Source organism: Microcaecilia unicolor, chromosome 9 (genome assembly GCF_901765095.1).
Source record: "Microcaecilia unicolor chromosome 9, aMicUni1.1, whole genome shotgun sequence".
In the NCBI taxonomy this organism is placed as follows: Eukaryota; Metazoa; Chordata; class Amphibia; order Gymnophiona; family Siphonopidae; genus Microcaecilia; species Microcaecilia unicolor.
In genome coordinates, this window is record NC_044039.1 from 145,367,230 (window position 1) to 145,385,939 (window position 18,710).

Below are 18,710 nucleotides of genomic sequence, written 5' to 3' on the forward strand. Positions count from 1 at the left end.
CTGATATGTAATGATAACATTTCAAAAATAAAAAAAATAAATTTTCAATATTGAACCAAAACAACTTTCTCAGCATTCATTTAGGACATAAATAGTAAGAACATAGGGCCAGCTTCAATAAATGGTGCTCGGTTAGGCGCCATTATGGTCCACGCTAAGCTAGTATTCTGGAAAGGGCGCTGTAGTATTGTGGTATACTAGTTTAGCATGCATTTTGTGCCTAACTTTGGGCATAAGCACTTACTCCTACCAAACATTGGTGCATAAATGCCGGTATTTTGTAACATGACACCTTATTTCTGGGAATGCCCCTTACCCGCACATGACCCCCCCCCCCCCCCCCCCCCCAGTTACATACTCTTTTGAGTTGCACACTATTGTCTTGTCTGGAAAGAAGGTGAGCCCTTAGGTCCCGCAAGGCCCCGAAGGACAGGGTATGATACATACCTGTAGCAGTTGTTCTCCGAGGACAGCAGGCTGATTGTTCTCACGACTGGGTTGACGTCCGCGGCAGCCCCCACCAACCGGAAGAAGCTTCGCGGGACGGTCGGCACGCAGGCCACGCCCACCGCGCATGCGCGGCCGCCTTCCCGCCCGTGCGCGACCGCTCCCGCCAGTTGAATGACAAGCAATAAAATATGAAACACACAACTCCAAAGGGGAGGAGGGAGGGTAGGTGAGAACAATCAGCCTGCTGTCCTCGGAGAACAACTGCTACAGGTATGTATCATACCCTTTCTCCGAGGACAAGCAGGCTGCTTGTTCTCACGACTGGGGTATCCCTAGCTCTCAGGCTCACTCAAAACAATAACCCAGGTCAATTGAACCTCGCAACGGCGAGGGTACAACAGAAATTGACCTACGAAGAACAACTAACTGAGAGTGCAGCCTGACCAGAATAAATTCGGGTCCTGGAGGGTGGAGTTGGATTTACACCCCAAACAGATTCTGCAGCACCGACTGCCCGAACCGACTGTCGCGTCGGGTATCCTGCTGGAGGCAGTAATGAGATGTGAATGTGTGGACAGATGACCACGTCGCAGCCTTGCAGATCTCTTCAATAGTGGCTGACTTCAAGTGGGCCACCGACGCTGCCATGGCTCTGACACTATGAGCCGTGACATGACCCTCAAGAGTCAGCCCAGCCTGGGCGTAAGTGAAGGAAATGCAATCTGCTAGCCAATTAGAGATGGTGCGTTTCCCGACAGCGACCCCTAGCCTGTTAGGGTCGAAAGAAATAAACAATTGGGCGGACTGTCTGTTGGGCTGTGTCCGCTCCAAGTAGAAGGCCAATGCTCTCTTGCAGTCCAATGTGTGCAACTGACGTTCAGCAGGGCGGGTATGCGGCCTGGGGAAGAATGTTGGCAAGACAATTGACTGGTTAAGATGGAACTCCGACACCACCTTCGGCAGGAACTTTGGGTGAGTGCGGAGCACTACTCTGTTGTGATGAAATTTAGTATAGGGAGCATGAGCTACTAGGGCTTGAAGCTCACTGACCCTACGAGCTGAAGTAACTGCCACCAAGAAAATGACCTTCCAGGTCAAGTACTTCAGATGGCAGGTATTCAGTGGCTCAAAAGGAGGTTTCATCAGCTGGGTGAGGACGACGTTGAGATCCCATGACACAGTAGGAGGCTTGATAGGGGGCTTTGACAAAAGCAAGCCTCTCATGAATCGAACGACTAAAGGCTCTCCAGAGATGGCTTTACCTTCCACACGATAATGGTAAGCACTAATCGCACTAAGGTGATTCCTTACTGAGTTGGTCTTGAGGCCAGACTCTGATAAGTGCAGAAGGTATTCAAGCAGGTTCTGTGCAGGGCAAGAACGAGGTTCTAGGGCCTTGCTCTCACACCAAACGACAAACCTCCTCCACTTGAAAAAGTAACTCTTTTTAGTGGAATCCTTCCTAGAGGCAAGTAAGACCCGGGAGACACCCTCAGACAGACCCAACGCAGCGAAGTCTACGCCCTCAACATCCAGGCCGTGAGAGCCAGGGATTGAAGGTTGGGGTGCAGCAACGCTCCGTCGTTCTGCGAAATGAGAGTCGGAAAACACTCCAATCTCCACGGTTCTTCGGAGGACAACTCCAGAAGAAGAGGGAACCAGATCTGACGGGGCCAAAAGGGCGCTATCAGAATCATGGTGCCGCGGTCTTGCTTGAGCTTCAGTAAGGTCTTCCCCACCAAAGGTATGGGAGGATAAGCATACAGGAGGCCGGTCCCCCAATGAAGGAGAAAGGCATCTGACGCTAGCCTGCCGTGTGTCTGAAGTCTGGAACAGAACAGAGGCAGCTTGTGGTTGGTCTGAGAGGCGAAAAGATCCACCGAGGGGGTGCCCCACTCTCGGAAGATCTTGCGTACCACTCGGGAATGGAGCGACCACTCGTGCGGTTGCATGACTCTGCTCAGTCTGTCGGCCAGACTGTTGTTTACGCCTGCCAGGTACGTGGCTTGGAGAAGCATGCCAAACCGACACGCCCAACGCCACATACCGACGGCTTCCTGACACAGGGGGCGAGATCCGGTGCCCCCCTGCTTGTTGACGTAATACATTGCAACCTGATTGTCTGTCCGAATTTGGATAATTTGGCAGGACAGCCGATCTCTGAAAGCCTTCAGTGCGTTCCAGATCGCTCGGAGCTCCAGGAGGTTGATCTGCAGATCCTTTTCCTGGAGGGACCACAGACCCTGGGTGTGAAGCCCATCGACATGGGCTCCCCATCCCAGGCGAGATGCATCCGTCGTCAGCACTTTCGTGGGCTGCGGAATTTGGAATGGACGTCCCAGGGTCAAATTGGTCCGTATGGTCCACCAGAGCAGTGAAGTGCGGCAACTGGTGGAGAGGCGGATGACATCCTCTAGATTCCCGGTGGCTTGGAACCACTGGGAAGCTAGGGTCCATTGAGCAGATCTCATATGAACACGAGCCATGGGAGTCACATGAACTGTGGAGGCCATATGACCCAGAAGTCTCAACATCTGCCGAGCTGTGATCTGCTGAGACGCTCTGGTCTGCGAAGCCAGGGCCAAGAGATTGGTGGCCCTCGCTTCGGGAAGGTAGGCCTGAGCCATCTGGGAATTCAGCAGCGCTCCTATGAATTCCAGAGACTGAGTTGGCTGGAGATGGGACTTTGGGTGATTTATCAGAAACCCCAGCAGCTCCAGAAGTTGAATAGTGCACTGCATGGACCGGAGGGCTCCTGCCTCCGAGGTGTTCTTGACCAGCCAATCGTCGAGATATGGGAACACGTGCACTCCCAGCTTGCGTAGGTAGGCCGCTACCACCACGAGGCACTTTGTAAACACTCGTGGGGCAGAGGCGAGCCCAAAGGGCAGCACACAATACTGAAAGTGCCGTGCGCCCAGGCGGAATCTGAGATACTGTCTGTGAGCTGGCAGTATCGGGATGTGAGTGTATGCGTCCTTTAAATCCAGGGAACATAGCCAATCGTTTTTCTGAATCATTGGCAGAAGGGTGCCCAAGGAAAGCATCCTGAACTTTTCTTTGACCAGGAATTTGTTCAGGCCTCTCAGGTCTAGGATGGGACGCATCCCCCCTGTTTTCTTTTCCACAAGGAAGTACCTGGAATAGAATCCCTGCCCTTCCTGCCCGGGTGATACGGGCTCGACCGCATTGGCGCTGAGAAGGGCGGAGAGTTCCTCTGCAAGTACCTGCTTGTGATGGGAGCTGAAAGACTGAGCTCCCGGAGGACAATTTGGAGGCAGGGAGGCCAAATTCAGGGCGTATCCGTACCGCACTATTTGGAGAACCCACTGGTCGGAGGTTATGAGAGGCCACCTTTGGTGAAAGAATTTTAACCTCCCTCCGACCGGCAGGTCGTCCGGTACGGACACTTGTAGGGCGGCTATGTTCCCATGGATCCAGTCAAAAGCCCGTCCCCGGCTTTTGCTGTGGAGGCGCAGGGGGCTGCTTAGGCGCACGCTGTTGACGGGAACGAGCGCGCTGGGGCTGTCCCTGTGCCTGACGAGGCCTTCGGGCCGGCTGGTTGTACCTACGCTTCGCAAAAGAGTAGGGTGCAGCCTGCCGAGCCCGGGAAAAACGCCCGCCCGCGGGGGCGGGTGCTGAAGGCGCCCGGTGGGAGAGCTTGTCGAGAGCGGTTTCCCGCTGATGCAGTTGGTCAACCATCTGCTCGACCTTCTCGCCAAAAATATTATCCCCCCGGCAAGGGACGTCAGCCAGTCTCTGCTGGGTGCGGTTGTCCAGGTCAGAGGCACGCAGCCATGAGAGCCTGCGCATCACTATACCTTGGGCCGCAGCACGAGATGCCACGTCACAGGTGTCAAAAATCCCCCTGGACAGGAACTTTCTGCACGCCTTCAGCTGCCTGACCACCTCCTGATAAGGCCTGGACTGCTCCGGCGGGAGCTTATCGACCAGGTCCGCCAGCTGTTGCACATTGGTCCGCATGTGGATGCTCATATAGAGCAGGTAAGATTGGATGCGGGTCACGAGCATGGAGGATTGGTAGGCCTTCCTCCCAAATGAGTCCAGAGTGCGAGACTCCCGCCCCGGGGGCGCCGAGGCGGTATCCCTCGAACTCCGTGCTCTCTTGAGAGCAGAATCCACGACCGCTGAGTCATGGGGCAACTGGGGCCGCATGAGCTCTGGGTCAGAGTGGATCCTGTACTGGGACTCTGCTTTCTTGGGAATGGTGGGGTTAGTTAGTGGTCGCACCCAGTTCCGAAGCAGCGTCTCCTTCAGGACATTGTGCAGCGGTACCGTGGAGGACTCTCTAGGTGGTGATGGATAGTCGAGGACCTCGAGCATCTCGGCCCTCGGCTCTTCCACAGAGACCACGGGGAAGGGAATGCTGATAGACATATCCCGCACAAAGGAGGCAAAGGAGAGACTCTCAGGAGGTGAGAGCTTCCTCTCCGGTGACGGCATGGGGTCCAAGGGAAGGCCCGTAGACTCCTCTGAGGAGAAATATCTCGGGTCCTCCTCTTCCCCCCACGAGTCCTCATCCTCGGTATCGGACATTAGCTCATGTAGCTGAGTCCGGTACCGGGCCCGGCTCGACGTCGAGGCACCGAGGTCTCGGTGTCGTCGAGCGGTGGACTCCCGCGCCGGCGGGGACGGAGCTCCCTCCATCGACGTCGACTCCACCTGCGTGGCGGTCAAGACCGGCACCGCAAGCGGCGGCGGTGTCGACAGCCCCGGCGCCGGGCTAGAGCTCGCCGGCGCCACAGTCATCGGCGCCGAGGGCGCAAGCACCCCCGGCGCCGGCACAGCCTGGCGCATCAGCCCTTCCAGGATCCCCGGAAGGATGGCGCTGAGGCACTCGTCCAGGCCCGCTGCCGGGAAAGGCGATGGGGCCGGTAAGGGTGTCGGTGCCAGAAGCTGCTGGGGGCCAGGAGACGGCACCGAGGTGCCGGAACCCCGACGCGTCGGTACCTCCACCACCGACGGAGATCTCTCCTCTCTGCGATGACGCTTCGGCGTCGACTCCTCTTCAGGGTGCACCGAGGGCTCCCGGTGACGGCGCTTCTTATCTTTTTTCCGGTGCACGTCACCGGCGCCGGAGGGCATGGAGGAGGAGGAGGTCGATCCCCCTCGGTCTCGAGGTACCGGGTCCGACAGGGTTCGGTCCCGTGGCTCACAAGCTGAGGGAGTGACCGGGGCCGACTGCCCACGCGGCCTCTCAACCCCACTCTCACCGGCGGACCGGCGGGCCGACGGGACCTGTTCTCCTGGGGTCGCTGCCATCGGTGCCGATGTCTCGGGCATCGATACCGGTACCGAAGAACCGGCCTTCGATACCGATGCCGTCGAGGTCGACGTCGAGGGGCCGGCGCAAGTTCCAAAAAGACGGTCCCGCAGAACTTGCCTCGCAACCTGAGTCCGTTTCCGGAGACCGAGACACAAAGCGCACGACTTGAGATTGTGCTCTGGCCCGAGGCACTGGAGGCACCAAGCGTGGGTGTCGGTCTGCGAGATCGGCCGGCCGCAGCGACCACACTTTTTAAATCCACTCGGGACCTTCGAGGACATTGACGGAAAAATCGCGTCGGCGAAGTTAAAGTCGGCAATGGTGGCTAAAATCACACCACGAAAAAATCAATCGACCGAGCGGCCACTAGGCCGCAACGTGGCGTCCCCGCTAGTAAGCGAGGGAAAAAGGGAACGCGTGCTCCACACGCGCGAAAAATTTCTTTTTTTTTTTTTTTTTTTTTTTTTTTCTTTTTTAAACAAAACAAACAAAATGAGAGGGAACCGAACGGTCCAAGCAACGATCCGCGTAAACGCGGTCGAAAATCCGGCGGCTGAACAGAGAGAGAGGCAATTGCACAACTCTCTCAGTCGCGGGAAAAAAGTAACTGGCGGGAGCGGTCGCGCACGGGCGGGAAGGCGGCCGCGCATGCGCGGTGGGCGTGGCCTGCGTGCCGACCGTCCCGCGAAGCTTCTTCCGGTTGGTGGGGGCTGCCGCGGACGTCAACCCAGTCGTGAGAACAAGCAGCCTGCTTGTCCTCGGAGAACTCAGAGTACAGCCGTGCAACCCCAAGTCTTCACCCGCGGCAACCGCCGTTCACCGGGGGTTGAGCCCCCAGCTGCAGGCGGCCAACGGGACTTCCAGAACCGCGGGGTTGACAAACTGACCCAGTACCAAAACCGGGAGCGGAGAGGGCAGGTGGAAATCAGAGTAGTCCAAAAACAGGCCACAGGTCCGGACAGGCGGCTATCAGAGTCGTCCAAAAACAGGCAACAGGTCAGGGCAGGCGGCTAGCAGAGTTGTCCAGAAACAGTCCAAAGGTCAAACCAGGAGAGCAAGGTAACGTACTGAAAACAAGAACACACAGAGACTGGCCTTGGGAAACAGAACCTGAAGCAACGTCCTGTTCCAGCCCCGCTCCTTAAATACTGTCAGCATTTAACCGCCCAGCCCCAGCCGACATGGCCAGCCAATCAGAACCCGGCTATTGAAGAAATCCCTCTGGTTGGTTCCGTCCGGCCTCTCAGGCAGAGCTACAGCACCGGCATCCCAATCTGGTTCCCTCTGAGGCGGAGCTTCGGGTTCCCGCACCCGAATGTGAAGAAGACGCCGGCCATCGTGTCTCAGCCTCATCCTCCCCGCTGGCGTGAGCACAGATCCCATAGCCGGCGACCGAGAGCCTGGAAGCCGCGATCGCCGGCCCACGGGCTCAGGCCCGGACAAGGCGGCCATCGTCGCGGCGAGCCCCGGCTCTCAGCCGCAGCCTCAAGAAGACCGGCCATCGCAGCAATGAACACCGGCTCGGCCCCAACTGCACCCAGAACCGGCGCCCATCCGGGAAACCGTCGGGTAAGTCTTCTCTGGCGGCGGGTCCTGCCTCCCGGCCCTTGCTTCCCACAGAGGAGCAGCCGGCGGGAGCAAGGGATGTGACAAGTATGAAATTTATGTGCACATTTTATAGAATAGGGCAGATCCGTGCATGTCCTAATTACTGTCAATTAAGTGCTTAACACCAATTATTTATAGCACTTAATTGGCTAATTAGTTTTCATGCAGATCTTGGCGACCTACACAGAATCTGAGGGATAGCGTTTTAAGTGTTAAGTTCAATGTTGTGTTAACAGTATCCCCAGTGCCCCCCCCCCCCCCAGTGCTTCCCAACTTCAAATCCAAGCACTTCCCCCCATACTTCAGCACCACCACCTCTACCACGCCCAGTACCCTCCTGATAATTTTATAAAAGGAAAGAGACTCCAAACCCTAGCTTCAAACACTCAAGTATCATTCCTCTGTTTTAAAACCCAAGTCATTAAGATTACACAGTATCTTTCTATACACAGTTAAAAAAAAAACTATACAAACCTTGTTTTCTACATAAGTCTGTCAAACCTTGACCAATTTCAATGGGATATATCATTTAGAATAAATTTGCAATAAGCCTACACTTAAGCTGGCCACCTCACCTAAACAATGTCACTTTACTACCTAGTTTAACTGTTGCAATGTTTTCTTCAGTGCAAACTGCTCAGGACTGCCACTTCCTCACGGGATCAGTTGAGCCCATTTTTTGCAAATTTCTTCAAAATATTCTATACTTACCCTCTTACATCTCTTTTCTGGAAACTCTTACACCATAGATACAACTTTTTAATAAAGATCAGATCCTCCTGAGGGAAAACCATGGTAATGTTTAAAGCAAAATGGCATCTGCACATATCATGACGATAATTGCTAGGTAGTGATGATATCGTTTAGGTGAGGTGGCCAGGGTGAGTGTAAGCTTATAGCAGATTTATTCAGGATGATATATCCCAAAGTGTGTTCCGTAAAGCCGTGTGGTAGCCGTGTAGAAAAGAAGGTGAAATTAGGCCTTACCTGCTAATTTTCTTTCCTCTAGATCCTCCAGACCGTTCAAGACGCTTGGGTTGTGCACTCCTACCAGTAGAGGGAGACTGAGAACACTAAACCTTCTTATACAATGTTTTTATTTCCCTCCTCTTATAGACCTCTTTCTGACTCCGTCACACGGGGGACTAAAGGTACTTATTTCATATATCAGGTTCTGTATAGTTTCTCTAACCTCCATTGTCACCCAATCACAAGGTCTATTCTGGGGTGGCATTAGGAGCCGTAATTGAAAACTAATTCCCATAATTACTGCTTTCTGTTTGTTTTCTGGATCTAGATATACTCTGGGCCATTTATGTTCCCACATAAATCTTATTAAACATCTGTCTAAGTTTCTGCAAAGACTGAGTGTCACTTGTATATGATCTACCTTGTAGGCTAAATGTAAGGTAAAGAGAAGATAGAATCAATAAAAATAAAGACAGAGATAGGTTTAGATAGATAGATACATTTTATTTCTTACCCAAACACAGGTCTTCAAGTTGATACAAATACAGACATCAGATTCTGGTTTCAGCCGCACAGGGCTTCGCCGTCTGACAGAAGCTTTGGAGAAGACTCTCAAACTAAGCCAAAATCTCCCCTCTTTTATACACAAACCTCTCCATAGAAGTGAATGGTGAGAAACCTTGCTCCTAATCTTTCTCACTTTCTGAGATCATACTTTCCCATGCAGTCTGCTGTCGGATGTGCCCACCTCCTTCCGTTCTCAGCTACTGCTAATTATCAACATGTTTTGGGAAGCGTTGAGATAACAGTTTCACATCTTCCGGCTGCAATACTTTTCACACCATCTTATGAACTCTGTATGACCTCTGTATCATTTTATACAAAACTACTAAGCTCCATTTTATTCATCTGATCCATCATTCTTTCATTACAGGTGCTGATTTAAATTAAAAGTTGTACCAGTTTGTATCAGGACTCATTGTTCAGACCTGCTTTTTTTCAGATTCTCAAATATTAATTCACTTGCTTGCTGTTTGGCCTAGTCAGTATTTTTTCCAGTTGTTCTAGGCTGCATAGCTTTGGCCATCACTATTCCAGTGGTAGCCTTAAAGCTAGGCCATATATTAACATTCCCCTCTTCACCCTATCCCATAGGGTGACACCAGGGTTAACGTACCTTGGTACCATCCGTTCCAGAAGGTATTCTATGAGGCCATCAAATTATCTGAGTCTTAAGATCAACTGGTACAATTTGTTTAGTTTTCGGTTGAGACTTACTCAAACCTGTAGCGAGAAATGTTTTTATGAATGGGACTAATCCATGAGCTCATTTACAAAATCCCATGAAATATAGGTATGCGGGTAATAGCAATTTCAGGTGGATCATACTAATAGGCTGTTTAAGGTTGTAGGTATTCAGAATCCTTAAACAGGTCGGGATTCCTGGACCTTACTAGTACTCATCATTGGCATCCAATCATGAGCTCTAATAAGTGGATAGCAAGTATGAGGTTGCCTCATACAGCAAAAATGGTCAATCCTAGGAAAATTTATATTAACCAAGGTCATGCATGGATCTTGACATATGCATAATGACCTGGAAGTATGGGAAGCATTGTATATATCCGTTACCCCTCTTGGAGCTTAGTCAGACCTACAGAAAGACATGCAGCTCAAGTAAGCCTACACCAAAGTTAAACAATTGCATAACAGGTTGATACTAACAGAGTTTACACCTACATTATGATATCAGAGCCAGTATTAGGGTTTGATGTTACCCTTGTATCCGAGCAATACCTTCTACTAACCAGTAAAACAGTAACAAAGCAGAGGAACAAAACACCTCCACCTAAACAAAACCACTGAATCCACACTCAGATCTCCTCCCCTTAAGACGGGGGAATTCAACTGCAGATGGGCACAAACGGTACCACAAACTGCCCTTAGTAAAACTCCAGGACCCAAATCACAGGAGCTACTAGAAATATCAGCAACTGAAGTCTAAAGAAAATCTCATACTGAACTGTCCGATACACTGGGTGGGCTCTTGAACGGTCTGGAGGATCTAGAGGAAAGAAAATTAGCAGGTAAGGCCTAATTTCACCTTCCTCAGCAATCCTCCAGACCGCTCAAGACGCTTGGGACGTACCAAAGCAGTAAACACATCTAAGAGTGGGACCTGCGAAGCCCAGAGGACAGGACTGCAGCTCCAAAACTGGCATCCTCCCTTGCCTGTACATCCACTCTGTAATGTTTGACAAAAGAATGCAGGGAGGACCACACCGCCGTTCTACAAATGTCCACCGGTGGAACAAAACTACTCTCTGCCCAAGAAGCCACCATCCCCCTAGTGGAATGTGCCTTGAGCCCCACCGGCACTGTACGGCCATGCAATATGTAAGCCGAAGAGATGGCATCCTTCAACCACCGAGCTATAGCTGGCTTAGAAGCAGCCGCTCCCTTCTTGGGCCCCCCATGAAGGACAAATAACCTGTCCGAAGACCTGAATTCCTCCGACCTGCGCAAGTAAACCTTCAACACTCTGCGCACATCCAAGTTCGCCAAACGACGCTGAGAAGCATCCCCCGTCCGGTCCCCCAAGACCGGCAACGAAATCACCTGATTGACACGAAAGGAGGATACCACCTTAGGCAAAAACGAAGGGACTGGACGCAGCGAAACCTTTTCCTTAGAAAACCACAGAAACGGAGGCCCACATGAAAGAGCCTGAAGTTCCGAAATCCTGCGAGCTGATGATATAGCTACCAAAGACCACCTTCATAGTAAGGTCTTTTATTGAACAAGACTCCAAGGGCTCAAAAGGAGAACCCGCCAAAGAGTCAAGAACGATATTAAGATCCACTGAGGTACTACCGGCCGCCGAGGAGAACGAAGCAACTTCACCCCCCTCAAAAAACGGACCACATCCGGGAAAGATGCAACCGACCTGCCCTGCACCTTACCCCGAAAACACGCCAAAGCAGCCAGCTGCACCTTCAAAGATGACAATTAAAGGTCCTTCTCAAAACCATCCTGCAAGAAATCTAAAATGCACGACACAGAAGCTGTCGAAGGGACACACGCCCGGTTCCCACACCAATCTTCAAATATGCGCCACACACGCACATAGGCCAAAGACGTCGCACGTTTGCGAGACTGCAGCATCGTCTGAATCACCTGAGGGGAAAGCCCTTTCCTTCTCAACCGTAAGAGAGAACCGAGCCGGATCCGGCATGACAATTGGACCCTAACACAACAGCACCGAGCCCCCCAGCCGCAGAGGCTCACCTTCTAACAAGCGCATCAGATCCCCGAACCACGGCCGACGCAGCCAATTTGGAGCCACCAACAACACCGGACCCGCATGACATTCTACCCTCTGTAGGCCTCGACCTATCAAGGGCCACAGGGAAAACACATACAACAACACCCGCTGAGGCCACGGAAGGACTAACGCATTGATCCCTTCTGCTCGCGGATCCCGACGCCGACTGAAATACCGAGGAACATGAGCATTCTGTGCTGACACCATGAGATCCACTACTGGCATTCCCCACTTTAGAACTATGTGGTCGAACACCAACCGGTGCAGAGACCATTCTCCGGGGTCCCACATGTGTCTGCTTAGAAAATACACGTTCACGTTGTCCACCCCGGCCACTTGCGCCGCCGAAATCTGCACTAGATGCCTTTCCGCCCAACTCGATTGCCAACCGCAGACTCTTTGTACCGCCCTGCCGGTTGACATACGCTACTGCTGTCGCGTTGTTGGACATGACTCTTACCGCCTTTCCGACCACACTTGAGCAAAACGCCAACAGAGCTAGCCAAATCACCCTCTTCTCCAACCGGTTGATTGACCACTGAGCTTCCTCCGTCGACCACCGCCCCTGCACGGTCTGACCGAGACACTGAGCTCCCCAGCCCAGCAGACTGGCATCCGTTACCAGACTCACCCACTGAGGAGGTTCCAATGGCATGCCCTTTTTCAGATGGGCCAAGCACAGCCACCACTGGAGACTGTGCCGAGAAGCCCCCCTCAATGGCAACCGCAACTCCAAACTGTCTACCTAGGGAGACCATCGGGACAATAGAGCCGCCTGAAGCAGATGCATATGCATTCTGGCCCATGGTACTACCTCTATTGTCGCTGCCATGAGGCCCAGAAGCCGAAGGTACATTCGAACCATCGGACTCTGAACAGACATTAACAGCTGGACCTGCTGCTGAAGAGAGGCGATCCGAGAATCCGGCAGAAAAACACGACCCACTGCCGTGTCGAACCGCACTCCCAAGTACTCCAGACTCTGCAATGGGATCAACTGACTTTTGACTACATTCACTACCCACCCGAGCGATTCCAGAAACGCGACCACCTGAGCCATCGCCGCAACACTGAGAGCCCGATACTTCGCCCGGATCAACCAGTTGTCCAGATACGGATGCACCAGAATTCCCTGCCTCCACAAAGCCGCTGCTACAACCACCATTATCTTGGAGAAGGTGCGTGGAGCCGTTGCCAGACCAAAAGGCAGAGCACAGAACTGAAAGTGCCTCCCTAAAACAGCAAAACGAAGGAAACGCTGATGGGCCTCTCGAATCGGCACGTGCAGATATGCTTCCGTGAGGTCCAGTGACGTGAGAAATTCTCCCTGACGAATAGCCACTATGACCGAGCGCAGAGTCTCCAAGCGGAAGGATGGCAACTTGAGCGCCCCATTGACCCTCTTGAGGAACGGGTACCACAGCTCCCATCTGGATTAAGCGACCCAGAGTATCTTGAATAGCCTTTAACTTGACTCAAGAGTGACAAGGAGAGGGAAGAAACATCCGGCAGCGGGTGCTCGAACTTGAGCGCATAACCGTCACGAATGACCTCCAGCACCCACTGATCTGAAGTAATTTGGGTCCACCCCTGATAAAACAGACGAAGTCACACCCCGACCTTCACCAGAGACTGGACCCGCACACCTTCATAAGGAGGACTTATTACCATTTCCGGCACCTCCGGAGGAGTCCTGACCTCCTCGACGACCCCCTCGAAAGGACTGCGTACGCTGGAAAAACCGGCTATTAGCAGATACAAATCTGCGCGGCCTGTACCGCCTCGCATCCTTAAACCGACCTCTAGCCGAACCACCTCGACTAGCCATAACTCCGACAACCGTGAGACCTTGGTATCCTCTCCAAACAACATAGAACCTTTGAAAGGTAGAGAACACAACTTTTGCTTTAGAAGCCGCATCTGCCACCCAACCCCTAAGCCAAAGAGCCCTGCGAGCCATCACCGCCAGAGCCATATTCTTAGCCGAAGCCCTTTGCAAATCATAAAGGGTGTCCGCCAAAAACGAAGACCCCATCTCCAATTTGGCCAGGTCCTGAACCAAACCAGTCCTATCTAACGCAGGCTCATCCAAGAGCTTCTCCGCCCAACGGAAACAAGCTCTGGCTACCAAGCCCCCACACACCGAGGCTTGCAAGGCCAAAGCTGACAAATCAGAGCTGCGCTTCAGAAAGGACTAGCTTCGTATCCTGAGGATCCCGTAAGGCTGTATTGCCATCCACCGGAATGGCCGTAGCCTTAGTAACTGCCATAACCACCGCATCCACAGTAGGTGGTTTCAGCTGGGCCAAATCTTCCGGAGGCAAGGGATACAGCCGCGCCATAGCCCTAGACACCTTACAAACAGCCTCCGGCACAGACCATTCCTGAAAAACCATGTCTCTAATGTCTAAATTCATGGGAAAGGAACGGGAGGCTCGCCAAATCCCCTTAACCAAGGGATCTACCTGGGGTCCCTCCGCAGAGGGAGTGTCCGCCGGAGCAAACTTCAAACTAGAGATCACCTGATCAATGAGCTCTAACAACACCTCCTTATGAAAAATGTGAACCACTGAAGAATCTTCCCCAGGCCTTAGCCCATCCTGATCCTCAGACTCATCTAAGAGATCTTCCTCTCCTGGTCACGCCAAACCTCCAACCCAGCCAGAGAAAGTATCTCCATAGGCTCTGAGATATCCACCCGCGGGCGCTTAACTCCCACTGAGCTAGCAGCCTCCGGGGAACAAACAGCCTGAGAGGGGCCAGCTCTCCAGGCATTATACAGAGACCAAACAAACTCAGGGGGGAAACCAGACCCCCCCCCCCCCCGATGCTGCTGAAGCTCCAACAACACTTCCCGCAGTCTCCGCGATAGACCCCCCTCACTCCCGAGGCAGCAGGTCCATCGCGTGATCCGTGGCTAAACTAGGCGCGCTTCCCGCCACACACGGGTCCCCCGGCGCCAGTACGGAATGCGCGGCCAAAAGGGTCGCGCTTCCCGCCAAAAACAGGTCCGTCGAGGCCGACCCGGGACACGCAGCCAAAATGGCTGCATTTCCCGCCAAAACTGGCCCCGCTGTTGCCGGCCCGGAATGTGTGGTCAAATCACTGCCCAACACCTCCGCCGACTCAGGGGGAAGCACGGGGGCAAGAGCGCTGACAATGTAGGCTCCCCACAAAATTTATATTGGTCACCTTTCCCTTCGCGCAAAACCGACACCTTGCAGGCTTACACATAATGGCCGCCAACACAATAAAAACAAACGGTTGCTTTGTGCTCTGACAGACTAACAGGCAAAACCGCCTAAGGCAAGAATGCCCTTAAAGACGTTTTATCTCTGGACTGCCACAAGAACGGCCAAAATAGCCGCCTTTTAAAAACGTTTATTTTTTTGTGTGTTTTTTGTAAACCTCGTTGCTGATGCCTAAGCGCCTCAAGGGTACAGAACGAGGTCTGTAGCCGAGGTCAAGCAGTCCTCCAGAGGAAGAGCACAGGGGGAGGGACCCAGCCACCCGGGTGTGACACCCCACAGGGAATAAGAAGTCCCTTAGGACTTACACCCTGTAATAGAGATCCAAGTGTAAGTTCTCTAACATTTACAACCCAACCTAGAAACCCCAAAAGGGTCTACCAGACTGAGTACACTGCACAGGCTGCACACATCTACCCTCTGCTGAGACTGAGAAAATACTGGTTAGTAGAAGGACTGCACAGGCTACTTGTATAAGAAGTTTTAGTGTTTTCAGTCTCCCTCTGCTGGTAGGAGTGCATAACCCAAGCGTCTTGAACGGTCTGGAGGATTGCTGAGGAAAATACAAGATATTAGTATGAAAGCAGGAGAAAGGAACTGGAAAATTCATTAAAAAAAAAAAATTTGAAAAGTGCAGTCCACAACCATTTACACAGACATTTTCCAGCATTCATCTGCTCTCACCTTTTGAGTCACAAGTTTGGGCAAGCAGGTCCTCTTGTTTTGCTCCTATTGCCAGCAGTTAGGTAGAGCAGAAGCAAAGACATAAGCTCTTTTGTTCTGCTTCCACCACAAACAGTAGACCTGAAGATGTCGTGAAATGAGACCATAGGCTTAGAAGTTCATCATCAATGAGTTATACAAAGCTGCTTCTGCAGTTCTGGCAACAAAGAGCAGCAGTATGGACTGCAGCTGCTTCTCCCATCCTGGTCAATGTTCGTTTTTTGACTCATGTGTAGCATCTGCTTCAGTAAAAGGTATGCCACTTTGTATGTGCATAGCCTTTCATGTGTATGTATGGGCAGATAAACACAACCTCAACTGGTGCTCTTTCTAAGGCAAAACACACTGAAAACATTCTGCTGGTCTCACACGCTGGTGGAATTGTATCCATTTGCTATGATCTAGTGTGAGACTGCTGCAGAACTGAGGCTATAGCTTTGCAATTATCAAATTTTCCCAAGTTAATTCTCTAATATGAAATTCAGCAGTTTCTGATAGAGAGAGATAGAGAGAGATAGATAGATACAGTTGATACCATAAACCTAATTTCAATGACAGCCATTTGTTGGAACTCTTTTTGTGCACAGATGGTAGGCCTCAGCTTGGGGGGGAAGAGCCAAGGTGACGGCAGCAGCATAGAGCGCTGTGACTACCGTTTACGATGGTAAAGGGAAAGGTGAGACTGTTTCCCTCAGAGCCTCAACAACAACCTTTGACACTTTCAAGTCCAATGGATACTTACCTTCGGCGGTCAGATTCAAATGCCTTTGGCAATTGGTGCATATAATAATGTATAATATAATTAATGTATAATAAAATGGAAGTCAGTAAAATATATATTCCATGAGCCATTACAATTATCTGCCTTTATCAGTGACAAGATCCCGGTTTCTAGTTCTCCAGACAGGGCTGCGACTTGAGTATCACAATATTATGATTTCAAAGACACCTATGCTTGCTTCTCTGCTTTTGTGATACGATATGGGTAATTTTTGATTACTTTGTTTTCTTATTGATTTTCTATTTATTTTCTGTCCCCAAGATGTTGTGGACTATGGATTATATTTGATTTCCTATTCAATATATGTTGTATCTTTAACAGTAATGTTAACACTTGCATAGAAATACTGAAAAAACGTAAGTATTTCTTGTATGATTCTAAAAGTTACAATAAAGAAAAATTTAAAAAATAAATAAAGAGCATAGATATGGTACTTACAGCATTTATTTACAAGATCAAAAATCATAGGCACTGTTCTATTTTTGTCCTTATGTATTTAAGAGCCCAATACTAGTAAAGATGGAGACACACACTTTGGAAAGAAACACTTATAAGAACAACATAGATTTAACTAGTTTGTAGAACCTTGCTTAATTGTAAAACAGAACAACCTTAAAACTGCCTTGCCACATCATTATTCATAGAAAGGTAAAATGCAAAATTAGGACCCCCATAACCTCATCACACATCTTATTCCGTAAAAGGAAACTTTTTTTTTCCCTAGATTGTTTCGCCATGCCATCAGAATCAGCAGCCAGGGATGGTATCTGTGGCTCACTTTGCTCCCTGCTCTTTTCCCCCATTAGTAATTGGACAACTAGATACCACGATTTCAGCACAGATCAAGGCATCCCTTTCCTCTTGTCCTTTGGCCGACTTCACCCACTATTCCAGCTATTCATGGTACTCATCCCAGAGAAAATCTCCATTGCACTCTTGTCCTTCAACCCCTGGGTCTATTATATCACACACCTGAACCCTGGCATGCTAGATAGTTGCTAAAATGACCTCTATTTTTAAAGCAAAAAATATATATACCGTATTTTTCGGACTATAAGACGCACTTTTTTCCCCCCAAATTTGGGAGGAAAATGGGGGGTGCATCTTATAGTCCGAAGGTAGCGATTTCCCTCCCTCCCGCCCTCCCCCCCCGAGTTCGGGATCGCCCTCCCCCCGGCCCTGTCACCACTTCTCCCTACTCACATCACGCGATCTTCCCTGGTGGTCTAGTGACGTCGGGGCAGGAAAGAGCCCCCTCTTTCCTGCCCAGCGCGCTGCTCTCCGTCCTCCTGTATGCAGCCTGACGGTCTCGGCGAGATTCAAAATGGCCGCCGAGACTTCAATTCTCGACGGCCATTTTGAATCTCGCCGAGACCGTCAGGCAGCACACAGGAGGACGGAGAGCAGCGCGCTGGGCAGGAAAGAGGGGGCTCTTTCCTGCCCCGACGTCACTAGACCACCAGGGAAGACCGCGTGACGTGAGTAGGGAGAAATGGTGACAGGGCCGGGGGGAGGGTGATCTCGAACTCGGACAAGACGCACCAGAGCACCTAGGTTTTAGAGGAGGGAAAAAGGAAAAAAAAAATTTTCCTATTTCCCTCCTCTAAAACCTAGGTGCGTCTTATGGTCCGGTGCGTCTTATAGTCCTAAAAATACGGTATATAAAGAGAAAATGTTCTTGGGAGAAAAACATATTTACAAAGTAGGGTGGGCTATAAAACTAAACTAAGAGAAGGGATATTTATAAACATTTCTAAGGAAGACTTCAAGGCATGGCTAGTCCTCTGCATGCTCCAAGAATTCTGTCTTTCTTCTGTTTTCTTCCTTTCAAGTGCATCTCACGCCTCTCTTCTCTGAAAAGAAAATACAATTGTTCCATCAGCCCATATTGTGTTGCTATTTCTCAATAAGTTTTGAAAGATAACATCAAGCATGCATTTTATAATTGCTGCATTAGATAAAAATTGGTATAAACATTTCTGTTTCAAAGATTCCCAAACTATGAGTCACACCAGCAAACAGGGTGGCAAAATCTGCATTGGGAGATCACAACCTGACCAGGCCTATTTTTATATTTATTTTATAGTGACATACTATAGTTCAGACCCTAGTTTTCTCCAATGCAAGGGTAATTAACATTATTATTTTAAACAAGGTGCAAGTGAAAATCTTTTTGCAAGATTTGTCTTGTATTATTATTTTGTGCCTCATCATTATTATATAGCTTTACAACAATGCAAAAGGTAACATCAAAAACATCTAACTGCTCTCTTATCCATCAGTCCTTAATTTGGTCTTATTTATTCTCTCCCCCTCCAC

General features: G+C 50.7%; 1 protein-coding gene across 1 annotated transcript in view; it reads right to left on the reverse strand.

Moving 5' to 3' along the window:
* Window positions 1-17,993: 17,993 nt before the first annotated feature.
* The window catches only part of NUSAP1 (nucleolar and spindle associated protein 1), a 268,127-nt gene continuing 267,410 nt past the window's right edge, over window positions 17,994-18,710 (reverse strand). The window contains 1 exon segment of the mRNA XM_030214927.1: window positions 17,994-18,244. Within this exon segment, the coding sequence (XP_030070787.1) occupies window positions 18,157-18,244 (88 nt within the window). The 3' untranslated portion in view covers window positions 17,994-18,156.